The sequence below is a fragment of the Vanellus vanellus genome, assembly GCF_965231255.1.
Source record: "Vanellus vanellus genome assembly, chromosome: 1".
Classification (NCBI taxonomy): Eukaryota; Metazoa; Chordata; class Aves; order Charadriiformes; family Charadriidae; genus Vanellus; species Vanellus vanellus.
This window is the reverse complement of record NC_138905.1, coordinates 56328765-56346035: the sequence shown is the minus strand read 5'-3', so window position 1 is coordinate 56346035 and position 17271 is coordinate 56328765. Positions and strand designations below refer to the sequence as shown.

Sequence of the window (17271 nt, the reverse complement as noted above, 5' to 3'; positions counted from 1 at the left end):
CCTTATGTGCTTAATCTTAGATCAGCTGTCTTGGCATGGTACAATAGGGCAAGTCCTTTGCAAAGCTGCGGTTTTAAACACAACTAGTTCAACAGTCAGCATCAGAAGGGAACAGCAGCATTTCTAAACTTTGTACAAATGACTCTAAAATCTTTGTATTAAGTTTACCTCATTAAGGACATTAGTTATCAGCCATTTACAAAAATACACAGACATGATTTGTCTTGAGTCTTTTGTGAGCTGATTTCATCTGCTTGGGATGTACTTACTAAAGGTATGAAAGTTAGTGCCTCTGTGGAAACATTACAGGAGAATGCGTTTTCCCTTCTGCTGTTGTACATGTTGGTCTTTCAGTGCTAGCTTTGCTTTGGCATCCTGCAATGGAAGACAGGTTTGATACGACTCATTCCAACACAGAGGCTTAGACTCTTCTGCTTAGAGCAGTATGTGGATTTATTATACAATATGCATTTAAGGCTAGCTCCATAAAACCACCACTAATCCAGAATGCTGGTGGTGCTTCACGCTCTTCCAGAACAGATTATCTGACATTCTCTTCTTGAGACACAAGTTGTTTTATCTGAAAAATTACCTGTTCTCTGTTACCTTGGTGATGACTTAAAGGATTTATCTTTACTCAGGTGACTACAGTACAACAGCTTCCCTAAAAGCATTTACATAGCCTGCTTGTCAGCCACAGCAGGCTTCTCTCTACCATGTGTTTTGTAGTTAAATACCCTAGAAATCCAAGCTCGTTGATACAGTCCACACAAAGAAAACTGAAGGAGTATGAACTATTACACTGCAATAGCCTTTAGGCAATCTCTGAGCAGTTTAGCTTTACAAGTAGGAACATTTCAGTTAGTGGCAAAGGATTCCCCAAGGGAATGACAATTGTATTTAGCTTTGTCAGCAATTTTATTTTTCTTAAAAACTCAGTATTTAAAAATAAGCGAGATAAGAGATTTCCCCTTGTGCACTGCCATATGATTTCTGCTCCCCGTGCACCTCTTACAGAAGTCTCTTGCATGGTTTCAAGAAGAAAAAGGGTTGTGCTATGTGTACTGATCTTGGCTCCATCTGCTGCTACACAGTAGCTGCTGCCTGCTTTATACATGGTCTATACCACTCCATCACTTAAAACAACTCCAGCAGTCTGCATACACACAGCATGCAGGGAACCGACACGCCAGATCCTCAATAGACTAAAACCATTCAGAAACCAGAGTTACTTACACCTGTTAGAGGGTGAAGCTTAGCAGAAATACTGCAACGTAGAGTAAGCTAATGGGTGGGTTAAAAAAGCCCTGAGCAGGCAGGCTTGGAGATAAGGGGGGATTTTTTTTTCTTTCTTTTAAACAAACAGGAAATACAATTGTACAATCACTTTTCAAGAAGTAATACAATGAGAATGAATGTGTTGGGGTGGAATAATAGAAAAGAGGGGGGGAGAGGAGAAGTACTAAGAATTAAGCCATTGTTAAACAAAATGTGGTATTTTGAAATGAAACACTGATAACAAAATGGTAATCATCTCAACCGAAGCTAGACATTAATTCCCCCCGACTTCAACTTTCCTATTCCAGACACACTTTAACTCATGGGCATTTAGACCAACAGTCTTTCTATAGCTTGCTGGACAGACTGGATCTGAGGCTTTAGCTGTGATCCTTCCTTGATAGTGATGGAGCAGGCGATGACAGGCCGGGAAACACCACATGCCCGGCCCAGGGCTTGCTTGGAGCGTACAAACACATAAGGTACATTCTTGTCCTCGCAGAGAAGGGGGAGGTGCAGGATGATCTCCAAGGGCTCAGCATCTGCTGCCATCACAATAAACTCTGCTATCCCTCGGTTCAGCGTTTTGGTGGCTGTAAAAGAAACTGAAGAGTAAGTCTAGGTCCTTCTGGAAAGCACATCTAATGAAAAACAACATCAGGAGATGTTGAAATTGGCATGAGCAAGAAGGAGATCTAGTGGTAGCATGAGGACAGGCCAAAGGAAAATAGCAGCTACAGGGCCAGGGAAGGGGTTATCCACAGGGGTACTATGCCCAGTGCTGCCCTTGAGCACAGGGGAGAGTCACAAAGGAGCGAGGCCAGCCCAGGGCTGACGACAGGCAGGGGGCTGGGGCACAGGCACACCAGGGATGAAGAAGACTGAGGGAGCTGCGTTTGTTTAGCCTGGAGAAGAGAGGTGGGAGTGAGGGGGAACACAGCTGCTGTCTTCTACTTCTTCAAGGGGACTGCAGAAAAGATGGAGACAGACTGTCCCTGTGAGTGCATAGGAAAAAGGACAATTTGCAGACTGTGACTGTTGCCTCAGTGAGATTCTGGGGACATGCTGGAATTACACACACACACACTTTATGAGAGGGGTTTAAACCATAGGACGTGGATCCTGAGAGATCACAGAGTTTCTATCCTTACAGATTGTTTTTTTAGAAGTTTGACTACGCAAAGCCCCAAGCAACCTGATCCAACTGCGAAGGAAACCAGTGTCTGAGAAAGTCTGACAGACCTCCAGAGGCCCCCTCAAACCCAAAGCTTTTTATGATTCTAAACTGGCTAGGCATCTGGTAATGCTAGTGCCACGTGATCACAGGACACACACCAGAACATCTACCAGAAGTGTATATAAATGTTGAAAATATTACAGCTTAACTCCGTCCCTGAATATTGCTTAAGCAGGCTAGAAGGAGGAGGAAGGAGAGGGATGCTCACAATATCCAGGTCTATGTAACATTAGTGGCCCACTGCTACAGAGAAGAGATGATCTCTAGCCACAGCTTCTCACAAAATCCTTGCTATGATTTTTAGCACACTTCGCAACGCATGGGTCTCACCTTCATTGGCTCCCTTGCGTAGCTGCTTGTAGTTGCAAGATTGCTGCACAAGATCCAGTAGCGTTTTGGTGAGCTGTGCATCAGCCAGGGGGTAAGCTTTGGGATTCACTTCTGCCTCACTCTAGAGAAAGAAAAAAAATAGAGAGTATTACAACAGGAGCAAAGAGGGCTTTGTTCTGAACAACACTACATAGGCATCACATCCACCATACGTATTGACTACTGGAGTCAAATCACTATTCTCAGTTGCTCTCCACATCCACTAAAAATCCCACTGCATTTTAGTTATAAAATAAAGGGATTCTTCTCACATTCAAAGTAGATGGTATCTATACTCACACAGAGAGCCAATTTAGCTCCTACAAACTAGTAGCAGTGAACTTACAGGGCAGTTTTCAGGCATTTGCTAACACGGATACTACAGAAAATGAAGGAACAAGCTCAGACATGAATTTTACAGAAAACCCGAGAAGAGCACAGATTTCAGCAAGTTACAAGTAGCTCCTAAATATTAACATCAATGGCGTAGCGGAACAAGTCACAAGCGGCATTAACAACCGGCACTGGCAGAACGGCAACTCCTTCAGCTCCTACGGCTGCAGCCGACGCCGGCGCTCCCGGCACCCGACCGGGGCGGCCCCACACCGCGGTGCTCCGCCGCCTGCCCGCCCTCGCACGCCGCTACAGCCCTGCCCCGGCCGCTCTCTCGCCGGCCGAGTACATGCTCCCGCCTCCCCGCGGGAGGCACAACGGGGCCAGGAGAGGGGGTCCCCCATCAATCGGTGCCCCTAGCACCGCCAGTCTCCCCCGCCCCGGGCATCCTCCCTCCGGGGCAGCGCGCCGAGCAGGAGGCCCGCAACCCGCCTCCACGTGCTCCCCGCCCCGCAGCCGCCGGGGAAGCAGCGTCCGCCCCGGCGGCCCCTGAGGAAAGGAAAGAGAAGAAGGAGACCGGCAACCGGCCCCGCTCACCATGGCCGCGGCCTGGGCAGGGCGACGCGACGCGGCCCAGTCGCTCCTCTCGGCCCGGCTGCGTTGAGGGGAAGGAGAGGGGCACGCTACAGAGCGCTGCGTCGCCGCCGGAAGTCAGGCGGCCGCGAGCTCGGGGGCGGGGCCGGAGGGGCGGGGCGTCCGACCCCCGGCCCCGGTTCCGTGACGCCTGGACGCACCTCCCCCCATCCGCTACGGGCAGCGTCCACACGCATGCGCAAGGCTGCAGCGGGCGGCGGTTGGGCCATGGCGGCGGGCTGCGTGCGGCCCGCCGGCGGGCACGGGGCGCGCTGGGCACTGCCGCTCCGCCCGCCGCTCTGCCTCGCCTGCGCCGTGGAGACCCTGGGCGACGGCAGCGTCTCGGTGGGCAGCGCCTCTGCCCCGCCACCGCCGCCCTGTCCCGCAGAGAGCTGGCCTCCGCCGGCCGGCCGTGAGGCCTTGGCCCCCTCACGGCTGCCACGGCGGCCTCCCCCTCAGCCGTCCCAGCCCTGCCGCCCTGGCTGCCACCTCTCCTACGCTGAATTTGGGGCTGGGGCCTGGCCAGCTGTATCGTCTTGGCGCCTCTTCTTGCCCCCCCCCCCCCCCCCCCCCCGGGTGGTGGGAGCAGCGGGGTGGCTGGGGCCGAAGTGCTAACGGGTTGTTGTCTCTGATCCGTAGCTGGTGCGCAAGAAGCACGTCCTCTCCCGGCTCCACGATGCCCTGACCTGGCAGGCGCTGCCCGTCGTCCAGCTGCTGGCTCCGGACGAGAGGGTCTGCCTTCATTTGATAGGAACTCTCTTTGGTAAGAGCGCTGCTGTGGCCTAGCACAGCAGCAGGGAGAAGGCAGTTGCCTTTATTTGAATAGGTGTATACATGTGAAGCTTCTCCACACTTGAAGAAAAAAAAAAAAGCAAAAGAGTATCGTGGTACCTAATTCCGTACTTCCACTTACTACTCCCTGTGGAACACTGCCTGTCATTTGATTTAGAATAGGTTAATTAATTTTCTTATTCCCCAAAGCGCAGGATTGGCATGTTCAGAAAGCTCTTGTAATTTCCCAAAGTATCTTGACGTATCTGTAAAGTCTTTCTGGCAAACAGGGAGTGCCCGTTCTGGTCTCATGCCTCAGTGGTTTCTCATCTTGCTGAACTGTGGCATTATATGAGAATTCATAAGAAATGAAAGTGTGAGCTTAAAAAGGTGTTGCAGGATTTAATATCAAGTACGCAAAATACAAATCTACGTAGTGGTTTTTTTTCACACCTCACTTTACATTTGTAGAAGTCCTTGTAGCTATAGGACTGTAATACCTGCTTCTTTCTGGTGGGTCAGCCTCACAGCAGAATAGTGTTCAGCGGGATGTCAGAAAGTGCCTTTCCCGTAACAGTCTATGATCTTGAACGTCTCTCACCAGTTTCTGTTTGCATAGCAGTGCTGTGGGAAAGGTCTTTGAAATGTCTAAAATCTTGATGGAGAAGAAATAATGGTCTAAATGAGGAAACAGTAAGGCAGGAAGAGAAAGGTGGAGGGTACAAATGCGAGTGCCTTCAAAGAGCAGATATACTGGATTCCTTTAATTACATGATCTCATTTGCACATCACAGATAATTCTTGTTCTTTGGAGGAAAGTGACTTATAAGCTCCTTCCCCTGCCTTGACGCACTGAATAATTCAAACAGTGTTTTCCCAGTTGGTTTCCCAGCACAAACTGTGTTGTGCATGTTCTAGAAGCAGCTTTGTTAGAAACAGAACTTTGTGCAGGTTTAATTCTCTCCATTGCACAAATTTTTATTGAGTGCTGTCTGCACAGATAATCCTATACAGATTTGGAGGGAGTAGTGCTGATGGCCAGTTTGGTCTGTGCATTCGTACACTGTATGACCCTAACACGAAATACTCCAGAAGACAAGGGACCTGTGCTTGCATTTCAATGCTCTTGTCTGCTTTTAAATAATAATTTTCTCTCTCTTTAAGAAGCTTTCCGATTGGATGGTTTGGGGACAGCTTTGGGATTTTACTGTACTTGATATAACTCCTAGAACAGTTGGAATCCCAGTCTAAGCTTGGAGCTACAAACAATGACATGTACATTTTGGATAAAGCTTTAATGAACCAAAGATCATTTGGTGCAAGAGTGTAAGAGGGACCCCCAAAGGTTTGAGCAATGCTGTGGAGGAAGTATTAATAGTAAATTCAGGAAAGTACATTTATTTTTGGAGAGAGAATATTGGGATAAGCAAATACAGCAGGGATAGGGTTAAGAGGACAGAGGTGTAGGTGTGGAGTATTATGTATGAGAAGATGGTGAATTTTAGGTAAGCCTGAATTTTGTACAGCTAATATTGTAATGTTCACTAATGCTGTATGCAAATCTTTTCCAAAGTGTTAGGAAGTTACTGAATATTGGGCAGATGATGCAGGAAATAAGTAATTTCTTCACCTGCAATGTCATAACATTGCTTTAGTTGGTCAAATTTCTGAGAGGTCATGGGGTCTCCGGAGGTGAGGTAATTTGATTGGATATGTTGAAACAAGTGGTTTGGTGTGGCAGAAGCAGGAGTCTGAACCAGATGCCTGATGGTGTAGGTGCCTGAAGTTGGAAGGAGCTGGGAGGTAGAGTTTCTCATCTGTTGTGATGTAGTAGAGTGAGACAGAGGCTTATTTTTATATATCCAATCTTACACTCTTGTTGCACAAGTGAAGTGTTGTGGTGAAGTGGTGCCTTTAGGTTCAATTTAACGTTGGAATAGTTTCCATATGCTTTAAACCTGGTGTTCAGATTTGGTCTCAGGATTTTCAGTACTGTGGAGGGAGAAGACTGTTCATGGTAATTGGTGTGAATGGGAGATAGAAAGGACAACTCTCAGCTGGGCTCTAACTTCTGTCATTCTGGAGTGTTGTTTCAGATGTATAATGTTGGATACATGCAGTGAGGTATGGCGATGGTAGCAATTACGTATTTACTTACATAGGTGGAGCCATTGACTTCAACTATGAAGTACATAAAAAATTTGCAAGAGAACCAAATGCCTTCACGTCCCTGTGTCCTGCTTATGGAGGCGCCTTTTACGATACTCCCTGAGAGTATCCATCTTTCACTGACAAAGTCAGGCTGGTGTCATGTGAAGTGGGGAAAACAAAACAATTCTGAAAAAAATTTGCAGCTCTGTTTACAAGGCAGCATTGCAGCGCTGATGATCACAAGCAGCAATGAGTGTCATGACTGATTGTGGTTTACCTTTTAGGGATGTTGCATACTGTGGAAGACAGCAGTGCCCTGGACCTGTTCATAGAAGGTGAGAGGCAGATTCCATGTCTCAGTTACTGACAGTTTGTGAAGGGAGGCTCCATCTTGGCTGATAACTATAGTGAGATGCTCAGTTTCTATACACCTTGAATTGGGAAGAGCATCTATTTTCTATCAATGCAACAATGACAAGCAGGCTGTTCCAGTATTTGGGGGTGTGTGCAAATTTAAATATTTAGCATTTCTCTCACAGGTTCTGTGTGTGCCATGAATTTTGCGTTAGATGTGTTACACTGCTAAACGATGCCTCATCTTTGGCATCTTTGAACCTGACTGAAGTCTCAAAGCAAATGGAAATCTTCCTGTAGGCTTCAGTGAGCTTTGGGATCTACTGGTTTCTCCTCAGGTCAGAGAGTATTTGGGATTTACATGTAGAGGCTGCAGATTCCTCTCTGTGAGCACTCCTTCATTTGAAATCTGAAGTAAACGCCTGCAGGGCTAACAAAGGAATCTGCAGTCCAGTTAACCTTGGGCATCTCTGCTGAGTCTAGTGATACTAGCAATGCAATGATTTCCTCCTGTCCAGCCAAGAAAGACGAAAGGAGGTGTGAGCAGCTCCTTCCAGAGGGGTTTCAGTTTTCAGGCACTTGCTTGAAATGGTGTTGAAAAGGTGAGAATTCTTTCTGTCATTTTACCAGTCTGTTGAGACTCTCAAACAAATTCCTCTCAAACAGAGGAATTTTAACTTAGTGTTACTTAACTTTTGAAAGTTTTTAGAGATTCTGAGAGTTCAGGGCAAAGGAGGGCCATTAAATGATCTATAAATCACCTGTCTCGAGATACGCCTCTGCTAAGATGCGTAGCTCTTTAGCTAAAGTAGGTCTCCTAGATAAACCTCCAGTGTTGCCCTGGATATACAAAGAGATGGTGAACCTAAAAGTCTCTAGTATTTTTTTTTATGATGGTTTCCTAGAATACAAATCAAAAGAGTGTTTTTCACGGAATCATGGCATCACAGCAAGATACACCCAAGACAGCCTTACCAAATCCTATGGAACAATGTTCTGCACATTGTCTCAGTAAGGGGGCTATTGTCTGCTGAACATTCAGGTTCCCAGGTTCTAAAAATACCAGAAGATGAACTTTGCTTCCTGAAACTGGTGCACTGGTATACACATGGAGGCAGAGGCAGCCTGCCAGCATCAGGCAACTCCCTTGTGATTTTGTTCAGGAAACCCCAGGTGATGTGCACCCAGTGCCTGGTAAACAGAGCTTCTCGTTGATTCCTTTTATTAGGGTAGAGTGGACAGAGTTCTTAAAGTTGCAGTGAAACAAAAATAACAGCCTTTACATGGGGCTGAGGAGGTGAACAGTACCAGAAAGGTGACTGGGGCCTTGCTTTCTGGCAAGGTATATGGCATAAGTGCAGTGGGGAGGAGTGGCTGATAGACTGCACTGTTACCTCAGAGACAATAGTAGCTGGAGGAGGAGCTCTCAGATTGCATCTAAGGATACTCAGCAGTTGCAGTTCTGGTGTCTTCTCTGGAAACATGTTTTTAAAGGCCAATTTTCATAGTGCAGGAAGCCTGCCATATTCAATTACCAGAAATTTTTATGCTTTTAAGTTAGGCCTTTGTTTCCTTCCCTTTCTGGTTCCTTATGTTTACTTGGTGTCCTGATGGTTAGTTTGTGGCTTGCAGTTCATTTCCATGCATGGTTTGTAGTGCAGCTAGAACAGGACTGCTGTAATGTTGCTGCAGAGAGCTCAGGCTGGGCTATCAGAAGTAATAGCACCGGGAATGACGATGTTATCCTGCTCTCTCAGCACCTCTGTGCTCACTTAATTTCTAAGCTCCTTGCTCACTGGTCTGCTAAAGCACTGTGGAAGATGGATTGTGAGCGCTCTTGGGTGTGAATTACTGATCCTATTTCTTCTGTGTAGTTCTGGTACGGCTTGTAGCGGAGCTGAAGTCAGAACAGTACTTACGCTGCATTTTGGATGAAAGCCAAAAAGAGGTCAGTGAATATGAATTCCTTGCCCTTCCTTTCAATCCTTCAGAGGTTGAGGAGATGGGAATGAGTGGCCCTGCAAGACTGCAGCTACTGTGCTGGGATGCAGACTCTGCTGCAGTGGGATATCCTAGTGCCAGCTCCCCTGCTGTGATTTTGGCAGTGTTGGTGTCTACTCTGCAGTTTTCCTATTGTTCCCATGATGCCTTGCAGCCATATGGCTTCATGATGCTCTTGTGAAGCTGTGTGGCTTCCTCAGATTCTTCTTTTCCTCCCTTACCATTTCAGTGATATGAGGAACTTTCCTAAGTTTGCGATGGTCCTATGGGGAACAAAATATTGGGAAGTAGCGAAAGTGGGGAGAAGTTCAACTGGTTCATCCACTCACATAGGAGCTGGAGGGGAGAGAGAGGAAAAGGAGCAACAAGCAAGAGATTTCTTGGATTAGTTAAAAGATATTTTTGAGACTTAGTGGTGTGTTCAGGGTTTTCCTGTGGTTTATCCTAAATGGTGAAGAGGAGCCAGCTTAGGATAAGATGCTGTTCTGGAGCATTATGCACCATGGAGATCTTGCTGGTTGATGTGCACTTCTGCCTTTGGACTGTGTCCTCACTATTGAAACATTTTCTTTCTCTGTCTCCTCTACAGCTGTGCAAAGCGACTACCATGAGAGGCAGCCTGCCCACATTCACTCTCTTGGGCAAGCTGGTGGATGCCATCCCAGGCTTTGCTGATATACTGGTGGTAGAACACAGTGAGTAATGTGTCATGCCTCATTGAAGGGTGGTGTTCACAGCCTGAATATACATACACATGCATGCACTTCCCCATCCCCCGTGTGAATTTGTGAAGGTCACACAAGAAGCCTGTCCAGAAGTCGGAGTGGCATTCAGGCCTCCTGGGTTGCGAGTCAGTACCTTAATAGCAGGCTTGTCATTGTGCTCTTAGCCAGCCTGGCAAAACCAGCCTCTGTGAAACAGTTTGTGCATCTGCATCACAGGCAACATAAGTTTAGTTTTTCTTTCCTTGGTCCAGCCCCTGGGGGTCTGGTGAGCAAGCTTAGCTGTATGTAGAAGTAACTGGGATAATGGATCTTCATATGGTGAACAGCAAGCTCCTCGAGCCATTTATTACTGTACCTCTGCTCAGAGGGGCAGATGGTAGTGAGCACATCACTTAATTGTGTCATTCATTAATCTGCATACACCAGTCTGTCCAGTGGGGTTTTGCAAGTTTTCAAGGGAAATAGGTTGGTGCTTTTAAAAAGTCAGTTCATTGGTGTGAATGTTTGCTATTTCTGTTCCTCGTACTAGGTAATTTAGTGGATCATCTGCTGATGGGCTTGACATACCCAAATGAAGGTATAAAGGCTGTTGTCTGCTACTTGTATGGCAAGCTGTACTCCTCTTCTGTTGGCACAGAACGGCTCTCAGCACACTTCGAAGAAAAGCTGTGTGGTCTCTTTTTGAATACCTTGGGGCGTGCACAGACAAAGGAGTTGCAGGTTAATTGTTTGGGTAAGGCATTGCTGAGAGAAACTGCAAGGTGCACGGCAAGGCTTAGAGAATGAGGAAGAAATCCTTGGCTGGTGTAGATGTTCTAATGTCAGTTGTTCCCTAAATGAACTTTTTGCTGCGTTTCTGAAGCAGTCAATCCTTTCTGCTACTCCATAGCAATCAAATGGCCCAGACCTGCTGCTGAGCTCCTCCTCTGTAGTCCCTTGAGGCCCATGTTTGCCTAGCACTGACTAATCTTAAAAGAGTCTCTTCAGAGCTTGCACTGTGGCCTGGCCTGTCTCAGTTTGATGTTTCATCCTAGGAACAGACCATACCTCAAAGTGTCCAAATGCAAACACTATGCCTGGACAGGTGGGTTTTGTAGAGTAGTGGGATGGAGTCTAGCAAATATGGTCTTCAGATGTGGGTCACAATGTTCTTTAGGTTAGAAAGCTAATGTGGAAGTGGTGCTTTCTTGCATTTATGCTTCCAGCTGCACGTATCAGCTGTTGCTGGCAAGCACAATTTCAGCCTTTCTGACATTGCTTGTTTGTAAACCATCCAGGGAATTCCTTTTTCTTGTAGGAGGTAAGCAGGTACTGGATTGCTCCTCAGATCATCTACGCAGCTGCTAGAAATGAATGATGATTCCTTTGCAAGTAGAATTCCATAGCTCAGATGATACCCCTTGTGAATTTGTACTGACAGGTACTGATGATTTGCATCAATACCTGTAGCAGTGCTCTATACTTTTATACTGAGGGCTTTTTTGTGTATGTGGATATCCTTTAGCTAAACACAGCTGTTTCAGTAAGAGCCTGTGAAAGTAGAAAGGGAAGATAAATGTCAGTTCTCTAGGAAGTGTTCCAGGGAAAATGTCTAGTTATTGTTGGGTCGCTGACTGTAGCTTGGAGAAAAATGCAGGTCAAGAGCTTTCCCAAGAAAAAAATTAGGGGTGGGTACAGGAGCACAGAAGACAGTGCAAGTAGAGTGCTCTGAGATCATGTACCAGTGCACATGCATGTCTCTGAGAAGGAACGGGGAGCAGATCAGACCCCACAAAAAGCATCAGCACCAAGGAGCTGCAAGACATGGGGCTCATGGCAATATCTGGGGACACAGTGAGAAGAAGCTTCCTAAACTGGAAGTGAGGGCCTTTGTTAGGAGTGCAGGAAAGGGGAGGAAGTTGGCAACAAATCTTAGGCTGTAAATACTCCTGTGTTAATAAAATCCTTGTTATACCCATAATGGTGCTCACTCTTCCTTCCATTTTTTACAGGTTTGCTAAAGGAGCTGCTGAAATCTGACCATTTTGTGTCCATTCTTATGAATAATTCAAAGACAGAAGAGGAGTCTGAGAACCCTGAATTTTTAGAAGGGGAAAATCCATTGCCACTTGTTCTCAAAAAGGTGATTTCTGAAGTGGTAGTGAATTATCGGTAGATGTAAAGAATTTGCTGGCCTGTATTGAATCTTTATCTGAGGCACTTGAGTATGCTGTTGCCAACACCAGCAATAGAGGCTGCAGTGGGAAATGGGGACACCCCCATTGATCACCTCATTCCTGCATCCTGGAGGGGGGAAATTTTGTTCCTGGCCTCAGCTGATTTTACTCACTCACACTTGAGGTCTGATACAGCACTTGTAGTGCCAACATGACTAAGCGTGGGGGCAGAGCTGTTCATACTCATAATATTCTCTGTTGTGGTTCTCATTTTGCATTTTTTTGAGTATATTTGGTCCAGTGTCTTATCTTACTTTAGCAAGTTTAATCCATTAAATACATGCCAAAAGAGAGATCTTCATTTATATTTTACATTTTAAAATGTAGAGGAAACTGTTTCCTACTCATATCTGCATAGCTGACTTCCTCTCTCATTTTGATGTTTGTTTCCCATCAGCTTTTGTTGACCAGAGATGAGATGTTACAGGCAGCAAGTTCTCACTGTGTTGCTGCAGTGCTGGTTCACTCTCCCAACAGATATGCTCCTGCTTTTATCCATGCTGACGTCCCAGGTGAAGAGATGCAGTAGCATCTTACTGTTCATCTCCCAATATCAAAGCACTCCCTGGCTGTTAGTTTTAGGAATGTTTGGCTCCATGAAATCCACTGATGGTGTAACATGTGTGGTGACCATTTTATACCAGTAAAAACGGCTAATGTGATTTTAGGATTAGAAGGGGAGAGTAAATTTTCAACTGAAAGTATAGAAGCAGCTGTCAACAGGCAGAATGGAGTTTCCGCAGCAAGAATTTGGACAAGTCCTTGAGGTCAAGGTCCTTCTTGCCGGATCACCTTAGATACAAGCCTAAACAGACTTGGGTTCCATCTTACCCCACTAAATACTGTAAGGTTGCACACAATTTGGTCTAGGATTTAGCTTTAGAATGTGGCTGTGGGAGATGGTTTATTATTTCTCTGTAATCCCAAAAGACAGAAATGCTTTCATTTTACAAATTCTTTGGGACACGTAAAAGTTCTGAGGAAAAAAAAGATCACTGCATCTGTGGGAAAGCTTGCTTTGTGGCTTTTCATTTGTGCCAAAGGCTAGAGCCACAATTCAGCTCCTGCCTGCTGAGTTTGTGCTGGGAAGATGCCTGCCTGCAGGACTCTGCTCTCTAGTCACCTTGTTTTGAAGACTAGCATACCCCCAAGCATCCACTCCATTCTCCATTCCTGCCATTTCATAACACAACCATTCTCCCCCGGCTGTTGCTATGCTTCCTCATTTCCTCCTCCTTCTTCTGCTCTGTTCTAGGAGCAGCTGTGCCACGGTGTGAGCAGACTGCCTCTAACCAGGGTGACCTTCTTTTTGTATGTGTGTGTTTGCAGAATTCCTGTTTGAGTGTCTCTCGTGCAACAGTGAAATTCTCATCTGGTCAGTGTATTGCTGCCTGCTCCTCTTAACTGAAGAGCGCCTATTCTTCTCAAAGTGTCACACAGTCTATGGTGAGTCATCAGCCTTTCTGACAGAGTGACTGCGGTAATACTGTGGGCATTTGTTGTGCCTCTAGCTGAATTTCAACGCTTCACACACAATCACAATTTCCAGTCAGGATGGATAAAGGACAGAAAATAAGTACCTATCAGACGTGTTTGTGATGTCCAGTGTAGCTTGAATTTACAGTGTCATGGTCCTAATGAGTTCCTGATGAGTGTGCATTCGTTGTAATAACCAGTTATCATGACTGACACTACCTAAGTTACTATTAAGTATTTATGTGGACATGCCAAGGGTGGATTTAGGAAGAAAGGCTTCCACTCTTCTGGACTTACCTCCAGCAGTGTAGGTTGGGGCCTATTATCAGGGAGCTAAGTGAACACTCAGCAGTTTTGGGCAGTTGTTTCTGTCAGTGGCTCAGAAGAATAATTGTTCAAATCTTCCTTACTTTTAAAAATTAATTTTGCTTCCATCCTGGAATTTGGGGTGTTAAAATCACTCTCTGTGACTTCTCTTGAACATGTGCAGGCATTGAATCTCTGGTGAGGAGTCTCCAACATGTCCTGCAGCTGAACAATGTGGAGTTGCACAAACAAGGGCTCCTGCTCTTCACTGAAATACTGAAACGGTAAGGGAGTACCCCCATCAGGCTTGCACAGGCAGAGTTTGGTGGCCCAAAATGGAGGCTGTGGTGCTTTTACTTTTTGAGTTTTTTGTCTGAGACTAAATATCTACACGCCCAGAACCTTTGTGGTTGAAAGATGTTGCTGGACAAATGCATCTCCCTTATTCTTGTGAAGAAGGGCCTGATGGTTGTTTCTGAACCTCCAAGCTTGTCATCTTTGCACCTGTATCCACCAGTATATCCACTTTTTTCTGCTTCCTTGTGGATTGGGGAGGTGAAATCTCCTTTCATCTGTAGGTAGAGCAGGAGGGAAGGGCAGGAAGGTCCAGGCGTATATGAACAGGCCAGTTCCTGCTAAGTGCGCCTTTGTGACAAAACGGAGCATGCAAATTCCATGGCTTCTAGTCTTGTATCTGAGCGAAATTCAAACAGCAAAAACAAATTCTAGGCTGAAATATTAATGGCTTCTGTCACTTTTTGCCTCTTGTTTTCTGCTAAGGAATAACATACCCTGGCTTGTTTTTCTTCTGTGCTTCCTGTTCTTGCCTCTATGATCTTGTTCCTGTCCTGTCATGCTAGTGACAGAGTCTTGGTTTTGCCACTTAGTTCCCCCAAGAGAGCCCTTGAGCTGAATTTTGGAAATGTCATAGTCAATTTTGTAGCAAGTGGCAGGGTAAAAAGGAGAAGGAAAAGCAGCAGTGCTAGAATAGTGTAATGATGCCAGTGTAGGATCTGTCAAAAAGAGAAACCAGGATGTGGGAAACACTAATTACAGCATTTATACTTGTAAAACAAAGAGAACGCTCTGTGCAATTACTCTCATTTTCTAGCACACACATTCTGTTTCTCTGAGCTTTGCCTTAGAAATGATGTTTTATTTAAAACTGTCTCATAGTGGGAAAGGGGTCTTATCCTGAAACCTCTCCTCTTGTTTTTTCCTTGCATCTGGATTCTCTTGTGTAAGCGAGCCTCACACTGTGGTGTTGTCCAGGCAGGACGTACTGCTTACTGCTCCCCTTGTACTGCTCCCTATGACAGGAATGGTGGGTTGCTCTCCCTGGAGTGCCCCTTGTCTCTCCCAGCACAACCAGTGGCAGGCATAGTTTGGGGCCCAAAGATGAGAGGCTGCAGGAAGCTACAAGAGTACTGTCCTTGACACTTTTCTCCCAGGCCCCGAAGACATCAAAGTGCACCATATTGCAAGTGGGTTTGTGCCTCTTGAATGAGTCAGCAATACTCCTCCATCCCTTCCTCCTTGCATGAGTCAGTGAAGACTTTTTTTTTCCTGATGTGGTTTACTTCAGAAGGTCAGCAATTAAAGAAGGGAAATACAGGGGATTAATAGAATTACAGTATAAGTGGAAATGACTTGGAAGTTCAGCACACCACTTATGGCTTGGGTCAGATCCTGGTGCCCAAGTTCTACAAAGCCTTTTCTCTGCCTTGCCTGCCTCACAGCTTTTTCTCACGGCAGAACGTGAGGTGACTGCCAAGCTGGGTTTCATCCCACTGAGTGATTCTGCCTCTGTTTGCTTTTTGCCCTGTAGCTGGGCTATCTGCTGAAGTTCATGTTCCTCTCCCATTTGTGCATGGGACCATGTGCTCCTGGCTTGCTGAATAACAGGGAATACTTTTGGCTCCCAAGTTTGGCTCCTGTCATGCTGTGCTGCTCTTCTTGCTTTGCTTCAGAAAGGCCCTCTGGCAGGCTGTTAGCACCTCTTGTCCTCATTTAGCTTCCTGTCTTTCCCCTGCCTTCCCTACTGTACCTGACTTGCCAGGAGCCAAATGAGCACAGTCTGCCATTTACGCAGCTCTCTCCAATAATGGGATTAATGGCTTGTCATCTCTCCATGCTCTCGTGCTGAATCTCAAAGGTGTTGGGCCACAAGGTGATCAGACAACCAAAATGCTCACTAGCAAGAAGAATTGTCAAAAAAGTTGGACTGTGTTTATTTTTCTGATTACTTTTCAAGTTCATGAAAGTCTCTGTCCTTCTGGCAACATCTGGCATTAGAAGTGCTATAGGACTGCGAGAGAAGCTATTCTCATGGCATTGTCCTTGTTCTAGGATGGTCGTGTTTGCTTGTTTACTCAGAAATATGAGTTGCCAGATGAACCCACAAATGCCAGTGCAGATGGCCTCAGCATAGTCCTAGGCAGAGAGATCAGTGTGTTTTGCAAAGCCTGTTTTTCTTGTGCTTTTCATGTCAGTTTTTGCCGGTGTAGTCACACCGTTATCCAAGCTGTGGGTTTTATTCATCATAGCAGGGCTCCAGACCTGCTAAAGTTCACTCTTTGTAGCAAACTCTCCACCTGGTGAAGTTTGAGACTACATCCTTGAGAGCAGCTGGCTCTGAATACTGAAAAGCATGGCTGGAACCACGTGGCTCAGCTGTCCATTTGGTGAAATAAGGAGGGGGCACAACAGTTACTTAACTGTCACAATATTCTCCGTGTTTACTTTGTTTCCTCTTTGCAGGCAACCAGTGGACATCAAATTATTCACAAACCGAGGTGTATGTATAGAAGCCATTCATGTTTTGATGGAGACGGTGAACTGCCCAGTGCTGGAGGTGGTAGTGGAGGCTGTGAGAGCTGTGGCGGCTTTCCTGAGGTAGGCAGGAAAGTATTTGCAGGCTTTTGTTCAGATAGATCTGTTGATACCATGTTGGTCTCTGCAGCTCCCCTGTGGCTGTGTGGGTGAGCGTGCTCTGCAGTGGGACTTCTAGCTGAGACAGGCGTGGGTACAGCAGAGCTAGCTTCCCACCCACCTCAAAAGGCTGCCAGGGCAATGAAGCTGTGGTAGGCAGCAAGCCACTGCAGCAAGGACCTAGCATCCCAGGCAGGCTTGTACTGTGGCTGCTGTGACTTTGTCACTCTGTGCCCCATCCAGATAGATAAGAGCAGGCGTGAGATTCTGTACAGTCATGTGCTTCCTGACTGCAGGGGGAGTGGACAGTGAATGCAGTAAGGGTGTGTTTGGGCACACATCTGGATGAAGGCACTGTTCAGATACTGTGACCTTAGCATGCTGTGCTGGAGAGAAGTGGCAATGGCATATTGCTGTTGGAAGAGCAGTTGTTTCTGCTGGTGTTGCCTTCCCAGGTGGAATGTCCCCAGCAGGGTATTTGCATGCTGTT

The 17271-nt window shown here is 46.2% G+C and overlaps 2 protein-coding genes across 2 annotated transcripts in view; one reads left to right on the top strand and one right to left on the bottom strand.

Annotated features, from left to right (window-relative positions):
• Positions 1 to 435: 435 nt before the first annotated feature.
• Positions 436 to 3938, bottom strand: SNU13 (small nuclear ribonucleoprotein 13). Its single transcript, XM_082486225.1, has 3 exons — positions 3815 to 3938; positions 2846 to 2966; positions 436 to 1871 (listed from the first exon to the last, which is right to left on the bottom strand). The coding sequence occupies exons 1-3, from the start codon at positions 3815 to 3817 to the stop codon at positions 1609 to 1611; spliced, it is 387 nt and encodes a 128-aa protein (XP_082342351.1). The 5' UTR covers positions 3818 to 3938; the 3' UTR covers positions 436 to 1608.
• A 140-nt stretch (positions 3939 to 4078) lies between these two features.
• LOC309681866 (coiled-coil domain-containing protein 134-like) overlaps positions 4079 to 17271 on the top strand; it is a gene marked incomplete at its 5' end in the record, with an annotated part of 52760 nt that continues 39567 nt past the window's right edge. The window contains 11 exons of the mRNA XM_082495834.1: positions 4079 to 4195; positions 4490 to 4613; positions 7057 to 7107; positions 9001 to 9074; positions 9717 to 9822; positions 10382 to 10585; positions 11844 to 11974; positions 12466 to 12580; positions 13398 to 13514; positions 14035 to 14134; positions 16611 to 16745. Of these exons, the coding sequence (XP_082351960.1) occupies positions 4079 to 4195; positions 4490 to 4613; positions 7057 to 7107; positions 9001 to 9074; positions 9717 to 9822; positions 10382 to 10585; positions 11844 to 11974; positions 12466 to 12580; positions 13398 to 13514; positions 14035 to 14134; positions 16611 to 16745 (1274 nt within the window). The remainder of the gene's footprint in view (positions 4196 to 4489; positions 4614 to 7056; positions 7108 to 9000; positions 9075 to 9716; positions 9823 to 10381; positions 10586 to 11843; positions 11975 to 12465; positions 12581 to 13397; positions 13515 to 14034; positions 14135 to 16610; positions 16746 to 17271) is intronic.